The sequence below is a fragment of the Fopius arisanus genome, unplaced genomic scaffold (genome assembly GCF_000806365.1).
Source record: "Fopius arisanus strain USDA-PBARC FA_bdor unplaced genomic scaffold, ASM80636v1 scaffold00002, whole genome shotgun sequence".
Lineage (NCBI taxonomy): Eukaryota > Metazoa > Arthropoda > Insecta > Hymenoptera > Braconidae > Fopius > Fopius arisanus.
In genome coordinates, this window is record NW_011887741.1 from 1,852,448 (window position 1) to 1,865,701 (window position 13,254).

Here is a 13,254-nt window from a genome sequence, read left to right on the forward strand (position 1 = left end):
ATGAGATTTTGCAAATATCTGAGGAAATAAATGGAAATAAATAAATTGTGGTAATGGAGGGAGAAATTGAAATCGAAAGAAAAATCCGGAATTTTCAATACCGCGGTTTTTCTCGGAAAATAAATGGTGGAAAATTTGGTGGATGGCGTTTACAAGAATCTGGTCAATAATTAATTATAAAATCTCATGAGATTTTGCAAATAACTGAGGAAAGAAAAGAAAATAAATAAATTGTGGTAATGGAGGGAGAAATTGAAATCGAAAGAAAAATCCGGCATGTTCAATACCGCAGTTTTTCTCGGAAAATCAATGGTGGAAATTTCGTTGGATGACGTTTACAAGAATCTGATCATTAATTAATTACAGAATCTCAGTCAATATTGCAAACAATTGCGGAAAAGGAAAATTATTCAATTGTAGGAACGAAGAGATTGAATTAATAAATTTAAATTGCGAAAATAAAGAGATCGAAATCGAAAGAAAAACCCGAGATTTTCCAGAACGAAATTTTTCTCAGGAAATCAGTGGTGGAAAATCGCTTGAAAGACACGCCCAGAGGAATCAGAATCTCAATTAATTAATAATCAATTAAAATTGTAACGAATTAAACTTAATTTTTTACTTTTCGCAATTGCATGCAAAATTGGATTCGAGTTTATAATTAATTAAATATAAACTCGAATTAATTTTTGCAAACAATTCCAGGAAGCAAGAAAATTCATTCAACTCTAGCGACGAAAAAATAGAAGGAACGGATAAATTAAAATGACTAGTCTCGAGAAAAATCGAAATCGAAAGAATTGCCGAGAATTTTCCAGATCGCAATTTTTTCCGTGACGTGACTTCTCCTCTTTCTCTCGTGCTGTTACTGTCGTGCAATCGATGTGAATACATTTTTCCGACATATGTATCCTGCATATACCGTCACCAACGGGTACATAAGGAACATTGATATCCTGGCTGAACATTTCCCCTGTACCATGACCCAATTCTGAGAAAGTTGTGTTCCCTATTCAAGATTATCGTCCATCAATGTATAAATGTTATTAACATATCGATATTGATAAAGATAACAGTGAGATCGAGTCAATTGAAATTACGTGGAGATTAATTCTGCAGAGGATGACCCGGGGTTTGGGCTTGGGGTTCTTGGGCCCGAGAGCATCCCAGGAAATTATAAAAATACTACTGTAAAAAAACGACTAAAATCCCAATCCAAAAGGAACGGGAAATAACTGAAAAAAATGAGATAACTCCTGGAGTTCCACCTCCATCATCTCCAGGACATCCTCCAAGGTGTTATAACAGAATTTATCAATTTGTCACTCGCTTGTAGCGCTGATGAGCCGAAAGCTCGAGCGAGCCGACCACCTAGTGCCTCTTTTTATGCTTAAAATAATTTTTGTAAACCGATATAAATATGAATAAGAGATATCGTTTGTATTTTTTGTATTCATTATGTTCATAAACATTCATGTTTAACAGGGATTAACATATGTTCAAGGATTATGTGAATACGTGAATAAAGAGTATACGAAAATAAACGAAAAATATTTCAATTGCTCAAGGGAAATCCTCTTAAATCCCTCTGCATCGTTTCACATGAAAATTGTATTTTTAAAGTTGTCTGGTGCACTCGAGGAGTAATTCCCGCCCCGAGGAACCCATTATGTCTAGTCAATCGAGTTGAATCTTCTCTTCACAATGCAGAAGGTGAACAGCAAACATTTAAAAATACCCATTCACTCCTCAGGCTGTAATTCATCAATAATTATCAATGAATAATCTAAAAAAATATCGATTAGGTCTCCCCCAGGAGTTTCTCCACAAGTTCTTTATCATTAACCAGATGAATTCTCTCTCTCATCTTCCTCGAGAGGTCGGACTCCCCCTGGAGGAAAGCGACAGAGTGTTGCAACGCGATGAGATACATCAGAGGGCTAAACTCTTTTTTTACAGTTCCTCTGACGAGGGCGGTGATGTACCCCTCGATGAGGCTGCAGTCTTCCTCTTCAGGGAATAGGTACTCGTCGACGGGGAAAGGGAGGGCCTCAGGACGCAGCCTGATGTACCTGAGGGCCCCGGCGTGCTCTGACCACAGGATTTTCCTGTAGTATTTGTCGTGCCTCTGGGCAATTGGTGCCATCAAAACCATAGCAAATCCATCGTCACCGTAGGAATTGGCGCAGAAGCCCTCGCAGAGGGCTGTAAATAAATCGGGGAACGAATTCACTCCGGGGATGTCACTGGAAAAGTTCAAACACTTATGAAATTCCTTCAAGAATTTTGGAATCATTTTCTGGAGGAGGATCTTGACGTTCTCGTCCAGGTGTAGAGTGTCGCAGAGGTAGATGAGGACGAGTCTGGAGAATCTGAGGGTCGGGGAGAGATCGACGAATAATTCGGGTAGAGTCACTTCGAGAGTGAGGAGGATAACGATCCTCAGGGTATCCTCCTCCGTCCACTTGGACTCCTCTTTGTGACGGGTGTACGATGCCACCAGGGGAAGATATACCCAGTCCCTCGGGAGGACAGGCTGGTTCCAACTTCCGGGAGAGATAAACTCATCGTAGATCACTGAGACGTTGTCCAGGAGGCATGAATTTTTTCCGGTATCCTCTAGTTTGAGGGACGTCATACCCTGGGACAGTCCGGCGATGTTTAGTCTGTTGTCGGACAGGAGCATCTTCAGGACGGACTTTGCTAGCTCTGGACAATCTCCCGGAATCGCCGGGAGGAGTTTTATGGCTATTCTCCGGTACACCTCTGGGGGTAACTCAGTGGAAACATTTTGAGAGGCTTCGACGACTCCTGCGAGGAAGTACAGCTCTAATCTGGTGAACCAGTTGTTCACTAGGGACCAGGAACAGCTGTTAGCTCTTTTCAGGTACTCCATGACGTCTGGGTTATTCAGGATGGCTTTCAATTCGTCGAGCATGCAGTGTTTGGAGAAGTGATTAATGACAGTCGAGTAAAAATGGAAGCAGGATGACAGGACTGGCACCACCTTCCCCTCTTCTAGGACAGCACTCAAGGAGGGTAGAGCCTCAGGATCTCTCGAGGCAGCCTGAAGGCCACTGAGGACGTTAGAAGATGAAATTATATCCCTGAAAATCTTTGGATTATTTATCCAATCGAGTTTGAAGGAACTAGAGTCTTTCACACAAGCTAAAGTGGTGGCGATTAATTTAGTATTTCCCCAGGTGATGTTAGAAGTTCCTAACTGCGTACTCCACTTCTCGAGCAACATAATCAGGATAGGCTCGAATTCCTCTCCGTAACTGGAGACTCCAACCAGTCCTGCAGCCAACTCTGACGACAATTCAGAGCCTGAGATGTCGTGGTTACTGAAGACATATCGTAGCTGGCAGGCAAGGTCGTATGCATTTCCATTGACGGTTTCTAGAGGAAGTCCGTTGTCCAGGAGTGTCTTCCAGAGACGGAAGGACTCGATGGAGAGCCACAGGGATGCCATCCGAGACTTCTGGGTGGTATAGCACAAGAGACGATCGACAATTTTCAATTGCTGAAGTCGATCTGCCACTGGTCTGCCCCCGTACTCCACCAGAACTCGAAAGAGATGAAGGGCTTTGACGGTTGGACTGGTGAGTGAGTTCAGAGATTCTCTGGACGGCAATGCATCTTCTTCGAGAGGTAGAAAGTGTTTCATGATGATGGATAAGAGATTTGGGGTAGAGGCCACATTCAAAGCAATTATCCTCGAGTGTCTAGAGATCCTTGTGAGAATCTCCAGGGCTGCCACTGACCATTCAGGTGGGGACTTCTCTTTCCGGGTGTAAAAACCAAGGATGTAACTCAGTCTCACGAGAATCTGAGACCTCACAGCTGCTGATACGCAGTCTATCTGTGCCAATTCGTGGTCTTTCAGACTGCTCATGTCCACTTCATCGACTTTCGGCAGCATCTCGGGTACCAGGTACCCTCCGACCTCGCATCTCCAGCTGAAGCATCTGTCCAGGCAAAACTCCTCGGTTTCGCTGTAGAGGAACGACCTCAGGGCCTGCAGTGATGCCGTTAAAACAGCCACTGCACTGTCATCTAGGGAGAATCTCAACAGGAGCAGAATGTTCTTGGAGTTCAGGGCTATCAAGGGGGCAGGCTCCAGGGCCTTGTCGTACCATCCGTTTCTGGTTTTATCGAGGATTTTAGAGATGGTAGTCAGGGCGACGCAGCGCTGCTGCTGTTGAGAGGAACGAGATAATTGCAGGAGCTCTGGGATGGAGTAGCCAGGACGACTTGGATCCTCTCCGTGGTGGTGCAGGCCTCGGTCCATCGAGATTGAGGGGTCATTGTAAGGAAGTAGCTCACCCTCGAAGGAGAATCGAGCTGTGTAAGGCTCGTTCTCAGAGACCTGTGGGCATTTGTCAGGCTCTAGGTCCTTCATCCACTCGAGTTTTGGTGATTCCAGAGTTGACATGTTGAGCCACTGGTGGGTGGAGGCTTCCTCCAGTAAGTTCGAGACCTCAGGCGAGGGACTCACTGCTTCCTGGATTTCATCCACTGCCGGACAGGGAATTCTAGAGTCAGGATTACTCGCGGAGGGATTTACTGGAGTTTTTAAAGAATTTCCGAATTTCTGTGAAGCACTCTTCTTTGCTTTTATGAATTCTATGAGCTCTGGACTCAGTAAACTCTCCAGATGAGCCTTCTCCTGGAGGATCTCCTCCTGTGTCATTCTGTTCAGCTTCTCTAGGTTCTCTTTGTGGATTTCTGAGGACAGTGGACCCTCCACCAGCAGACTCTTTGATTCCTCAGTATTTGGAGCAGTAGCTCCAATGGATGATGAGGACTGGATGTTCCGGTGGAAAAGACTGCTGGAGGGATCGGTCTCGGGGATTTTGGCCACCAGGAAGACCTCGGGGAAACCCGTCGACTCGGCGATTTGTGGGGATTTCAGGCAGGGAGCTGTGAATTTCTTCTCGATTATGTTTCCCAGGATGATTTTGGAGGCTGACATGTTCTCCACTGGGTCCAGGTCGTCTCCAGTCATTTCCTCGTTGAAGGAGGGGTTGATGACGTCTCCAGATGAATGGGAGGTCGAGATTTTGGATTTTTCACGTTTTCCTCTTCGCTCCGCGAATTTAGATATAAATTTCCGAGGGTGGGAATTTTTAGATCGTAGATTTATCACCTTGGCAGAAGGTGTCTCATGGGATTGCAGGAATTCCTCCTGCATCCGGAAGAGCTCTTCCTCGTCATCCTCAGGTTTTGGACGTTTCAGGGTCGTATGATCGTTCATTTTTTTTTGTCAGGTGACGATGGCCTGGAGGCAGACAAATTGCCACTTCTTCAAAAATCCCTTGATTTTCGATTTTTTCCTTTTCAATTTAATTAATCTCTTACCTCTGGACAACGGGTAAATAAATATTTCAGTGTTTATGATACAGGTTATGTCCAAAGAATCAAATAAACAAATATGATATCAAAAATCCACCGACTGGATTTTCGGTTTTTCAATTCGATTTTTTGGTAACGAAAATCTTTGATATCTCTTGACAGATTGTCGTGCCTTTATTATTACGAAAATTAGAAAAACAATACAAATTGATTACAATAGAAAATCACAGCGCCGGCAGGTCTGCACATGCGCAGTTCCCTCACTCAAAATTGGCAAAAACAACACAACAAATCATTATTTATTCTCCAGTGTTTTTTAATCCAACTGAATGACCAATTTTGTCCATTTGACAGGAATTTCTACAAATTTTGAAATGCAATCTAATTTATCCGACTGACATGAGATCAAATTCTTAATTTCATAACCAAAAAGAAAACCAAAAAATATTGATGATCTATAAAAAAAAAATTCAGTTAATTCTTCATTATCTGACCATTTTTTTTGTTGATACTTTTTTAAAATTAGTATATTTTTATTGAAATCCCAAGTCGATAAAAAAGACTCCATTATTTTCAGCTCAAAAACCCGCCCCTCCCCCTCTCCACCTCCCACCGTTCGCCAAACGCCAACACCAGCTGCAGCTGATACCCCAGATGTCAAAATCTATCACCTGCCAGCTCCCATAAGTGTCCGCCTCCAAAAAAGTGGTTGAATAAAAAATTAATAACCATTTTACACACCTAGAAGACATCATGCACATAATCACAAATAACCAGTGCGTAGAATGACGTGTTTAATCGATTATAAACATCCAGACAGTTCGATGTGGCTCGATCCAAATATCTGATAAATTTCGCAGTATCAGTCTCATAACCTAGCCCATTTCCATATGAATCTTTATTCACCAAGTGAAATAATTCCTGGATCATCCCCACGGATCCACAAAATCACCATAAAAAATTTCATACAGATCACCGAGACACGAGAGTGATGAATGATTAATATTCAATCGACAGCTATTCCAAATAATTAAATCACTGTGATGAGTGACTCAGAACAACGCCAGTTGCACGTGCCTTACCGTGAATATCACAGTCAAAGTCTGAATAATACGAGGAACCAGGTTGCCCTGGTGGAGACTGATGCCCTAGTGGATTTATCGACATCGAGTCAAGTTAATCAAACGTCTGGAGTTAATCCAGCTTTATTTGTACAGTCTAATATCAACGATTTGGAATTAACAGTACCAGATATCGAGTTTGCACCCAATTGTGGTATCGACACAGCAATCATTGATTCACCTGGAATTGACCGGGAGAGTCAGCCTCTCCTTGGTCGACTCGAGCTTGACGTTACGTTCAATAGATTTCCAGGTAATTTAATCAAATTAATTCAATGTATGCTATTTCTTCATCCACAAGACAACTACAAAAAAAAACATTGCTGAAGCAATTTTAATAGTTCTGGGTGTAGATCAGGAGTTTTCAATGACTTTGCTTGATTTCAGATGATCCTCAGTTCTCGGAGCTGGTCTGGCAGGCTGAGTGTGCCATCGACAATGGCATCTACCCAGAGAGAATATATCAGGGTTCCAGTGGAAGTTATTTTGTGAAAAATAACGCGGGTGTAAGTGGAATTTCTTGGATTATTCCTAATTATTCTAATTTAATCCTAATTTTTCCAGCAATGTTGAATTTTCTATTCCCCAGAAAATAATAGCGGTCTTCAAACCCAAAGATGAGGAGCCTTATGGCAGATTGAATCCCAAATGGACCAAGTGGATGCACAAATTGTGCTGTCCCTGTTGTTTTGGTCGTAGCTGTTTAATTCCAAATCAGGGTTATCTGAGTGAAGCTGGGGCGAGTCTAGTCGATCGTAAATTGGGTCTGGGTATTGTTCCAAATACACGAGTTGTCAAGCTTGTCAGTAAGACGTTCAATTATCCTCGCATAGACAGGCAAAAGGCGAGGATGAAGCAGGTGATAATGGACCAATTTCCGGCTGTTGGTTCTCAATTCAAGAGACTGGGACTTCCTCCCAAGATAGGATCATTCCAGCTGTTCATGGACAGCTACAAAGACGCTGACTACTGGCTCAGGAGGTGGGAGAACGATCCACTACCCACGAGACTAGCCAGGGACTTTCAGCTGCAGTTTGAGAGGCTTGTCATTCTCGATTACATAATCAGGAACACAGACAGGGGTAATGACAACTGGTTGATACAGTATGATCCAGCTGTTGCTAAAAACTCACTCGAGGTAGCTGAGGTGCACATCGCTGCTATCGACAATGGCCTGGCTTTTCCGTTCAAGCATCCTGACTCCTGGAGGGCATATCCTTATCACTGGGCATGGCTCAGTCAAGCTAAATTGCCATTCAGCGAAACCACCAGGGAACTCGTCTTGCCACAGCTCTCTGATCAGAATTTCGTACAAGATCTCTGTGATGACCTGTATCAGCTGTTCAAGGTACTCCTCCAAATATTTCAGGATTGCACTGAATTATTTTTTCCGTTTTTTAAACATTTTTATTGAAGTTGAACGGCAGTCTTATACTTGGAATTAAAAAAAGTTTTAATTAATGTCTTATTACCATTCATTGCAGCAAGACAAGGGCTTCGACAAACATTACTTCGACAGGCAAATGAGTGTGATGAGAGGGCAAATATTGAATCTACAACAGGCACTCAAAGACGCCAAGAGTCCAGTGCAACTGGTGCAAATGCCCGCTGTTATCGTAGAAAAGTGAGTTTTTTTTATGGATTCTTCTCGAATCCGTTTGGAGCTGTTGAATAATTTATTTTTAATTCCTAATTTGCTTTATTCACAGAGCGAAAGGCAATGGAACGCCAAAATTATTCTCCTTTTCTGATACATTCACTCAGCGCTTCCAGAACAAAAGCCCCTTCTTCTCTTGGTGTTGAATCACCCCCTGACCAATGGAACAATTATAAATATAACACAATACTTACTAATGAAACAGTCATAATACAGTTGAAAGTTGAATGACGAGATGAATACAAGCAGATGGTAAAATTATTTGTAATACGACTTTAATGATAATGCCCTCTTCTTCCTACTCCCCCATTATCTAAGTGAGTTTATTGTTTTAAATATTAATTTTCAATTGGGACTGATAAATTCTGTGGTGTAAAAATTGTATACATGTTGAACAAATGCCTATTCACTCGATGGGATTATACACGGAATATAGATATTTGTATACAAATTGAATAATGAGAAGGACACAAACAAAACAAGTAGAATCCTGATACAGAAATATGTATTTTTTCAGTCACATGTACTATTGTAGAATTGTTTGTGCCAATTATTATTATTGTTACAGTTATTACCAGCATTTGAATAAATATTTAAAGATGATGACACGAGGCACTGATTTCCTCTGGAACACGACAATATCGATTTGAAAAAAAAACGACTGCAGATTGTTTCGTCTAATTTCTCCTCCATTCGCGCATTCTGTCAATCTCCCAATTTTGATAAATTTTATTTTTTTATAACTAACTGATTGTTTATTATTGACTATTGAGGATGGAAGTTCATCCCGTCTGCACGAAAGTCCAGGAAAAATCGAGTACTCCCTATTATCGGTCGAAAGGATGTCCAGCCCCACGTCCTGTGAGTCCAGGATATTTTACAATTCTTCTGACATTTCTTTAAAAAATGAGATAATTACAAATAAATAATTATTTATTCACAAACTCTTGGTCAATATTTCCAAATTTAAATAAACCAGTAGTTTTCAAAATTTCGCGAGTATTTATCCAGATTAAAAAATGAAATTAAAAAAAAAATGAATTCGAATCACATAAAACTAAATTTGCAATTTCTCAACGTAAACGAGAAAAAATTAATTAATTCCTCATCACCGCTTGATGTTTCCTCGCTGTCATTTCCTTTTCTAATGCAAAAAATTGAAATATAAAATTATTATATTAAATCCATTCTATTAAAATACACGACAGGGTGCAAAATGCAGGAGTTATTACATTCAGCCCCCGCGTGTTCAATCTTTCGCCCCGAAACGATCGTTTTGTCCTCCGGAAGTGACTCTCGACACGACAACAACGTATCATACGTCTTACCTGAACAACAAGAGCGATAAGTACTCGAGATTAGCCCCAATTCGACCGTCTGAAAATTTACATACGTCTAACGAGAGATTTCACGATGGCACCACATCCCGGATGAGTTATAAACCCGTGTGGGAAGTGGTTAAGGCAAAGCCTGTGGTCCCCCTCCCAAGGTCTCCATCTAATTATCTCCTAATTATAATAATTCCTCATTTTTTCTAATAAAAAATGTAACAAAAAAATTATGAAAAGAAATCTGTCGCCGATCTATTGCACCTAAATTCTATCATAATCTTCATATCCTATTATTTATATATTTATTTATATCAATATTATATGCATACAATTAAATATATAAATAAACCTATTTATTATATATATCATTAAATACATGAAAAATTGCATTACACGCATTAAATTGTTGAATATTTATAAGAGGAAATTCAGGATGATTCTCCTGAAAATTACGATATAATAATAATAATAATATATAATTATATTAATATATAATATGAAAACGAGTAATAAACGAGAGAAATTTGCCATTCGATTAAAATTCTGGATTAAATTAAAAGGCGGAACATGTTCGAGGGTCCCATGCAGACGACGACGACTGTCAAGCAGGACTTCTGCGAGAAATACATTGACAAAGCCCAGCTGATAATTCCCTGCGGAAATATAAGAACGTCCCGGGCTCGTTTCGACGGTGAAACAACCAGCGGATTTTCCTATCTTGCTCCAGGACCCGTCGACCAAATCCAGAGCTTCAAACCGATCAACAAATACTGCGAACCCGAACAGAAGCTCTCGAATGAGACGACCACCAAATTGAGTTATCCACCGGTCCAAGTTCTCCCGAGGGAGTTCCACCCTTGGGCCCAAAAACCTAAATACACGTATGTCAACGGTTTTCGATAAGCATCTCCAAATCCAGAGGAGATAGGGGATTTCTTCTCTGGACCTTTTTTGTGGAACCCGACGAGCCCTGCAAAAAATGTTCTCACGAAAATTTCGGTAGCTCACGTGGATTTGGAGATATAGGCGAAAAATTTTTTATTGAACGATATTCATCGATTTAAATCGATTTTTATCTGATAGCCGATCGAATGTCGCGATGGACGCCTGCACCACGTACTCGAACAGCTTTTTGACGGAATCCAACGTTCCCATGAGAGAAAAGCCAATTGTCCCGGTTGGAAATAAAAACCTGATCCAAGGGGACGACGCAATCTTCAGGGGAAATACCCATTACAGCGAGATCTTCGTGCCCCACAGGAATGAACGCGTAGCACCGATAATTCCCTGCAAAAATATCGCACTATCCGATCAAAAAATGGCACATCACACAACATCACAAGTACATAATTATAATTTATGCTGAATAAATATATAAATGGTAATGACAAGGGATTAGAATTATTCTTGTATGACTTACAGTTGAGCTATCAAGTGGTAAATTGTGAGAAACGCAACCCCATCCGTCCCAAGGAGAGGAGCATCCTGAGTGCTGAAGGACCAATCCCCTCGAATACCACCAATCGCGATGATTTCGGGCCGAAAATTACTGATAAGCCCTCAGCGATTGTTCCCTGTGATAATATTCATAATTCCAAAGCTCCACTCGAGGCCTCGACGACGTCACAATTCTCGTACATGAATCCGGGAAGGGTGACACCTCTGGAGAGCTTCAAACCTCTGGCTCGTTATAATATGTAATTAATCAATTAATTACCAATTTAAACCATTTAAATGTAATTTTGTCTCAATTTCCAACACTAGAAAATTATAAAATGACCTATGAACCCCTTTCACCCCTAGACCAACGTCCAAACTAGACACGGACACAGTAAATAAGCTCTCCTTCAAGACCTGGAATCTGGAGCCAAAAGCCTCTCTCCCATGGGCTCAAAAGGTGAAATACCAGACGCCAACAAGCCGTATGCAAGGAGAATCCACGTATCTAAACAGTTTTCCACCTCCTGGTGAATTCATCGAGGAGTGCGATGCCCCAGAGAGTTGCACTCCAGCCCCCGACCTCCAACAATAAAAATAAACCACCAAAACCCAAAAAAAAATCAAATAGCAGTGAATATTTCTTTAATCCTTCTTAGTAACATAATTACATTGCGAGCAATGATACATCATCAACATCGTACAACCACCGTAATTAATCCACGAGAAAAATAAGAGAAAAAAAAATAATAATCACAAAGTTAGTTTACAATGGCGATGATCACTCGTCACCAAAATCATCAAAATGTCAATTAAAATCTATTGCAACTCGATTCGTCGCAGAAAAACTTAAAATACAATAGTGTAATTGGCGAAAAGATTATTGGAACATTCTTTCGTCCCATTAGCCCCTCATTGATTATTTACAGGCCTTAATGGATCATAGCAACGCGAAATTAGTTGTTATAAAATAATAACGATACCATTATTTAAGAGGATAGCAAGGGATAAGAATGCTTCAACTCTTTTATACAATACCAACAAATATTCCACTCTCTGCATTACTCCACCGTAAGCTAAATCTTTAATCTAAGGCACCCTGGTGACTAAGGATTACGTCGGTTTATGCTCAATGTCTCAAAACATCTAGACGTTGAATTAAAATACATCCAGACATCGAGTCTCATCATTAAAACATGGTCTCAGCATTTCTAGGCGCATAAAATATAAATCACTTATTTGATAAAAATAAATGTTTCTGGGGTTGGGGGATAAAATGATAAATGATTCGAGAAGAATTCGTTGGAAAATAAGGATGAACTTCTACATCGTAAATGAAGTTACTTAACCTAGGGCTACGGTGTTATGAGTAAGCAATGGGATAATTAATTATTGTTTCTTAGGGTAGATTGTGTAGTATACTATCCTTTGGGACGCTAAAATGTGATTGACACTCGTTACGAAATAGTGATAATTGAAGAGCAACGGTGTGGGATTATCTTTCGCTACATCATCTTTTTTGTTACTCTACTTTGAGTTGTACTTAATATACTCCTTAAATGTGGAAAATATAAATCAACTATATAAATACAATGAAATAGATATTTAACAAGTAACAAAAGCACTTAATTTTGTCATTGCACTTGGGGGAAACAGTATTAAATCAAGGAATTAAAATAATCGAGTACCTCGAGGCCAAATGGTGCGATTTGGACGAGATCTTGTTTCAAATGTTGAAAAAATTCGTGGAAAAAAAAAACGTAATCGGATAATCCTCTGGCATTTTCCCCCTTATCACCTCAATAATCCTCACTCAATTTCAATCTTCAACTCTTCAGCTCGTCATCCACTACTTTCCCACCCAATCCACCTTAAACTCTTAAATTTAAACAGTCATCAAAAATATGTAAATATGTCTGCATCCATCAAATGCGTTTACAATAATTACATCAATAACCTCTTGTTAACTATATTATCACGTACTATTCTGTGCATCGAAAAAAGGGGAGACTTCTCCCTGTTTGAGGAAAAAAAATATTTCAATTCCATGCGAAATTATTCCCTCAGCTCAATGACCCTTTAAGGATTTATTCCCGATATCTTTTTATTTTTACAATTTGTCAAAGATACGCCGTTTTTATGTTTTATCATTATTCAATTACCCACTAATTCTCGGTCATGTCTTTATTGTTCTAATTTTTTGGGAATTTTTCCAAAAGTTCGTGGATAACGCAGGAAAGTTTTTCCTTGAAATTTCGTCAGACATCGAACAAAAATAAAATATACAAACGGTATATTTTTTCAGGTGAATTTAAGGGTGTTCTACAGCCATATACAGCCAAAATCAGTT

The 13,254-nt window shown here is 40.2% G+C and overlaps 3 protein-coding genes across 4 annotated transcripts; 2 read left to right on the forward strand and 1 right to left on the reverse strand.

The window, feature by feature from the left end:
- Positions 1-59: 59 nt before the first annotated feature.
- Positions 60-5,598, reverse strand: LOC105266781 (RNA polymerase II-associated protein 1). Of its 2 annotated transcripts, none has more exons than XM_011305192.1 (2): positions 5,365-5,598; positions 60-5,284 (listed from the first exon to the last, which is right to left on the reverse strand). In XM_011305192.1, the coding sequence occupies exon 2, from the start codon at positions 5,258-5,260 to the stop codon at positions 1,802-1,804; it is 3,459 nt and encodes a 1,152-aa protein (XP_011303494.1). In that variant the 5' UTR covers positions 5,261-5,284; positions 5,365-5,598; the 3' UTR covers positions 60-1,801. The 2 variants fall into 2 exon arrangements, with proteins under 2 accessions (XP_011303494.1, XP_011303503.1); XM_011305201.1 differs by having other exon boundaries at positions 60-5,308.
- Positions 5,599-5,982: 384 nt separating this feature from the next.
- Positions 5,983-8,739, forward strand: Pi4KIIalpha (phosphatidylinositol 4-kinase II alpha). Its single transcript, XM_011305226.1, has 5 exons — positions 5,983-6,732; positions 6,867-6,985; positions 7,069-7,827; positions 7,964-8,103; positions 8,189-8,739. Exons 1-5 carry the CDS (start codon positions 6,402-6,404, stop codon positions 8,280-8,282), a joined length of 1,443 nt encoding a protein of 480 aa, XP_011303528.1. The 5' UTR covers positions 5,983-6,401; the 3' UTR covers positions 8,283-8,739.
- A 78-nt stretch (positions 8,740-8,817) lies between these two features.
- Positions 8,818-12,854, forward strand: LOC105266794 (protein FAM154B-like). The gene is made up of 6 exons (XM_011305212.1): positions 8,818-8,997; positions 9,345-9,625; positions 10,028-10,348; positions 10,551-10,809; positions 10,890-11,164; positions 11,271-12,854. Exons 1-6 carry the CDS (start codon positions 8,911-8,913, stop codon positions 11,497-11,499), a joined length of 1,452 nt encoding a protein of 483 aa, XP_011303514.1. The 5' UTR covers positions 8,818-8,910; the 3' UTR covers positions 11,500-12,854.
- The last annotated feature ends 400 nt before the right edge of the window (positions 12,855-13,254 follow it).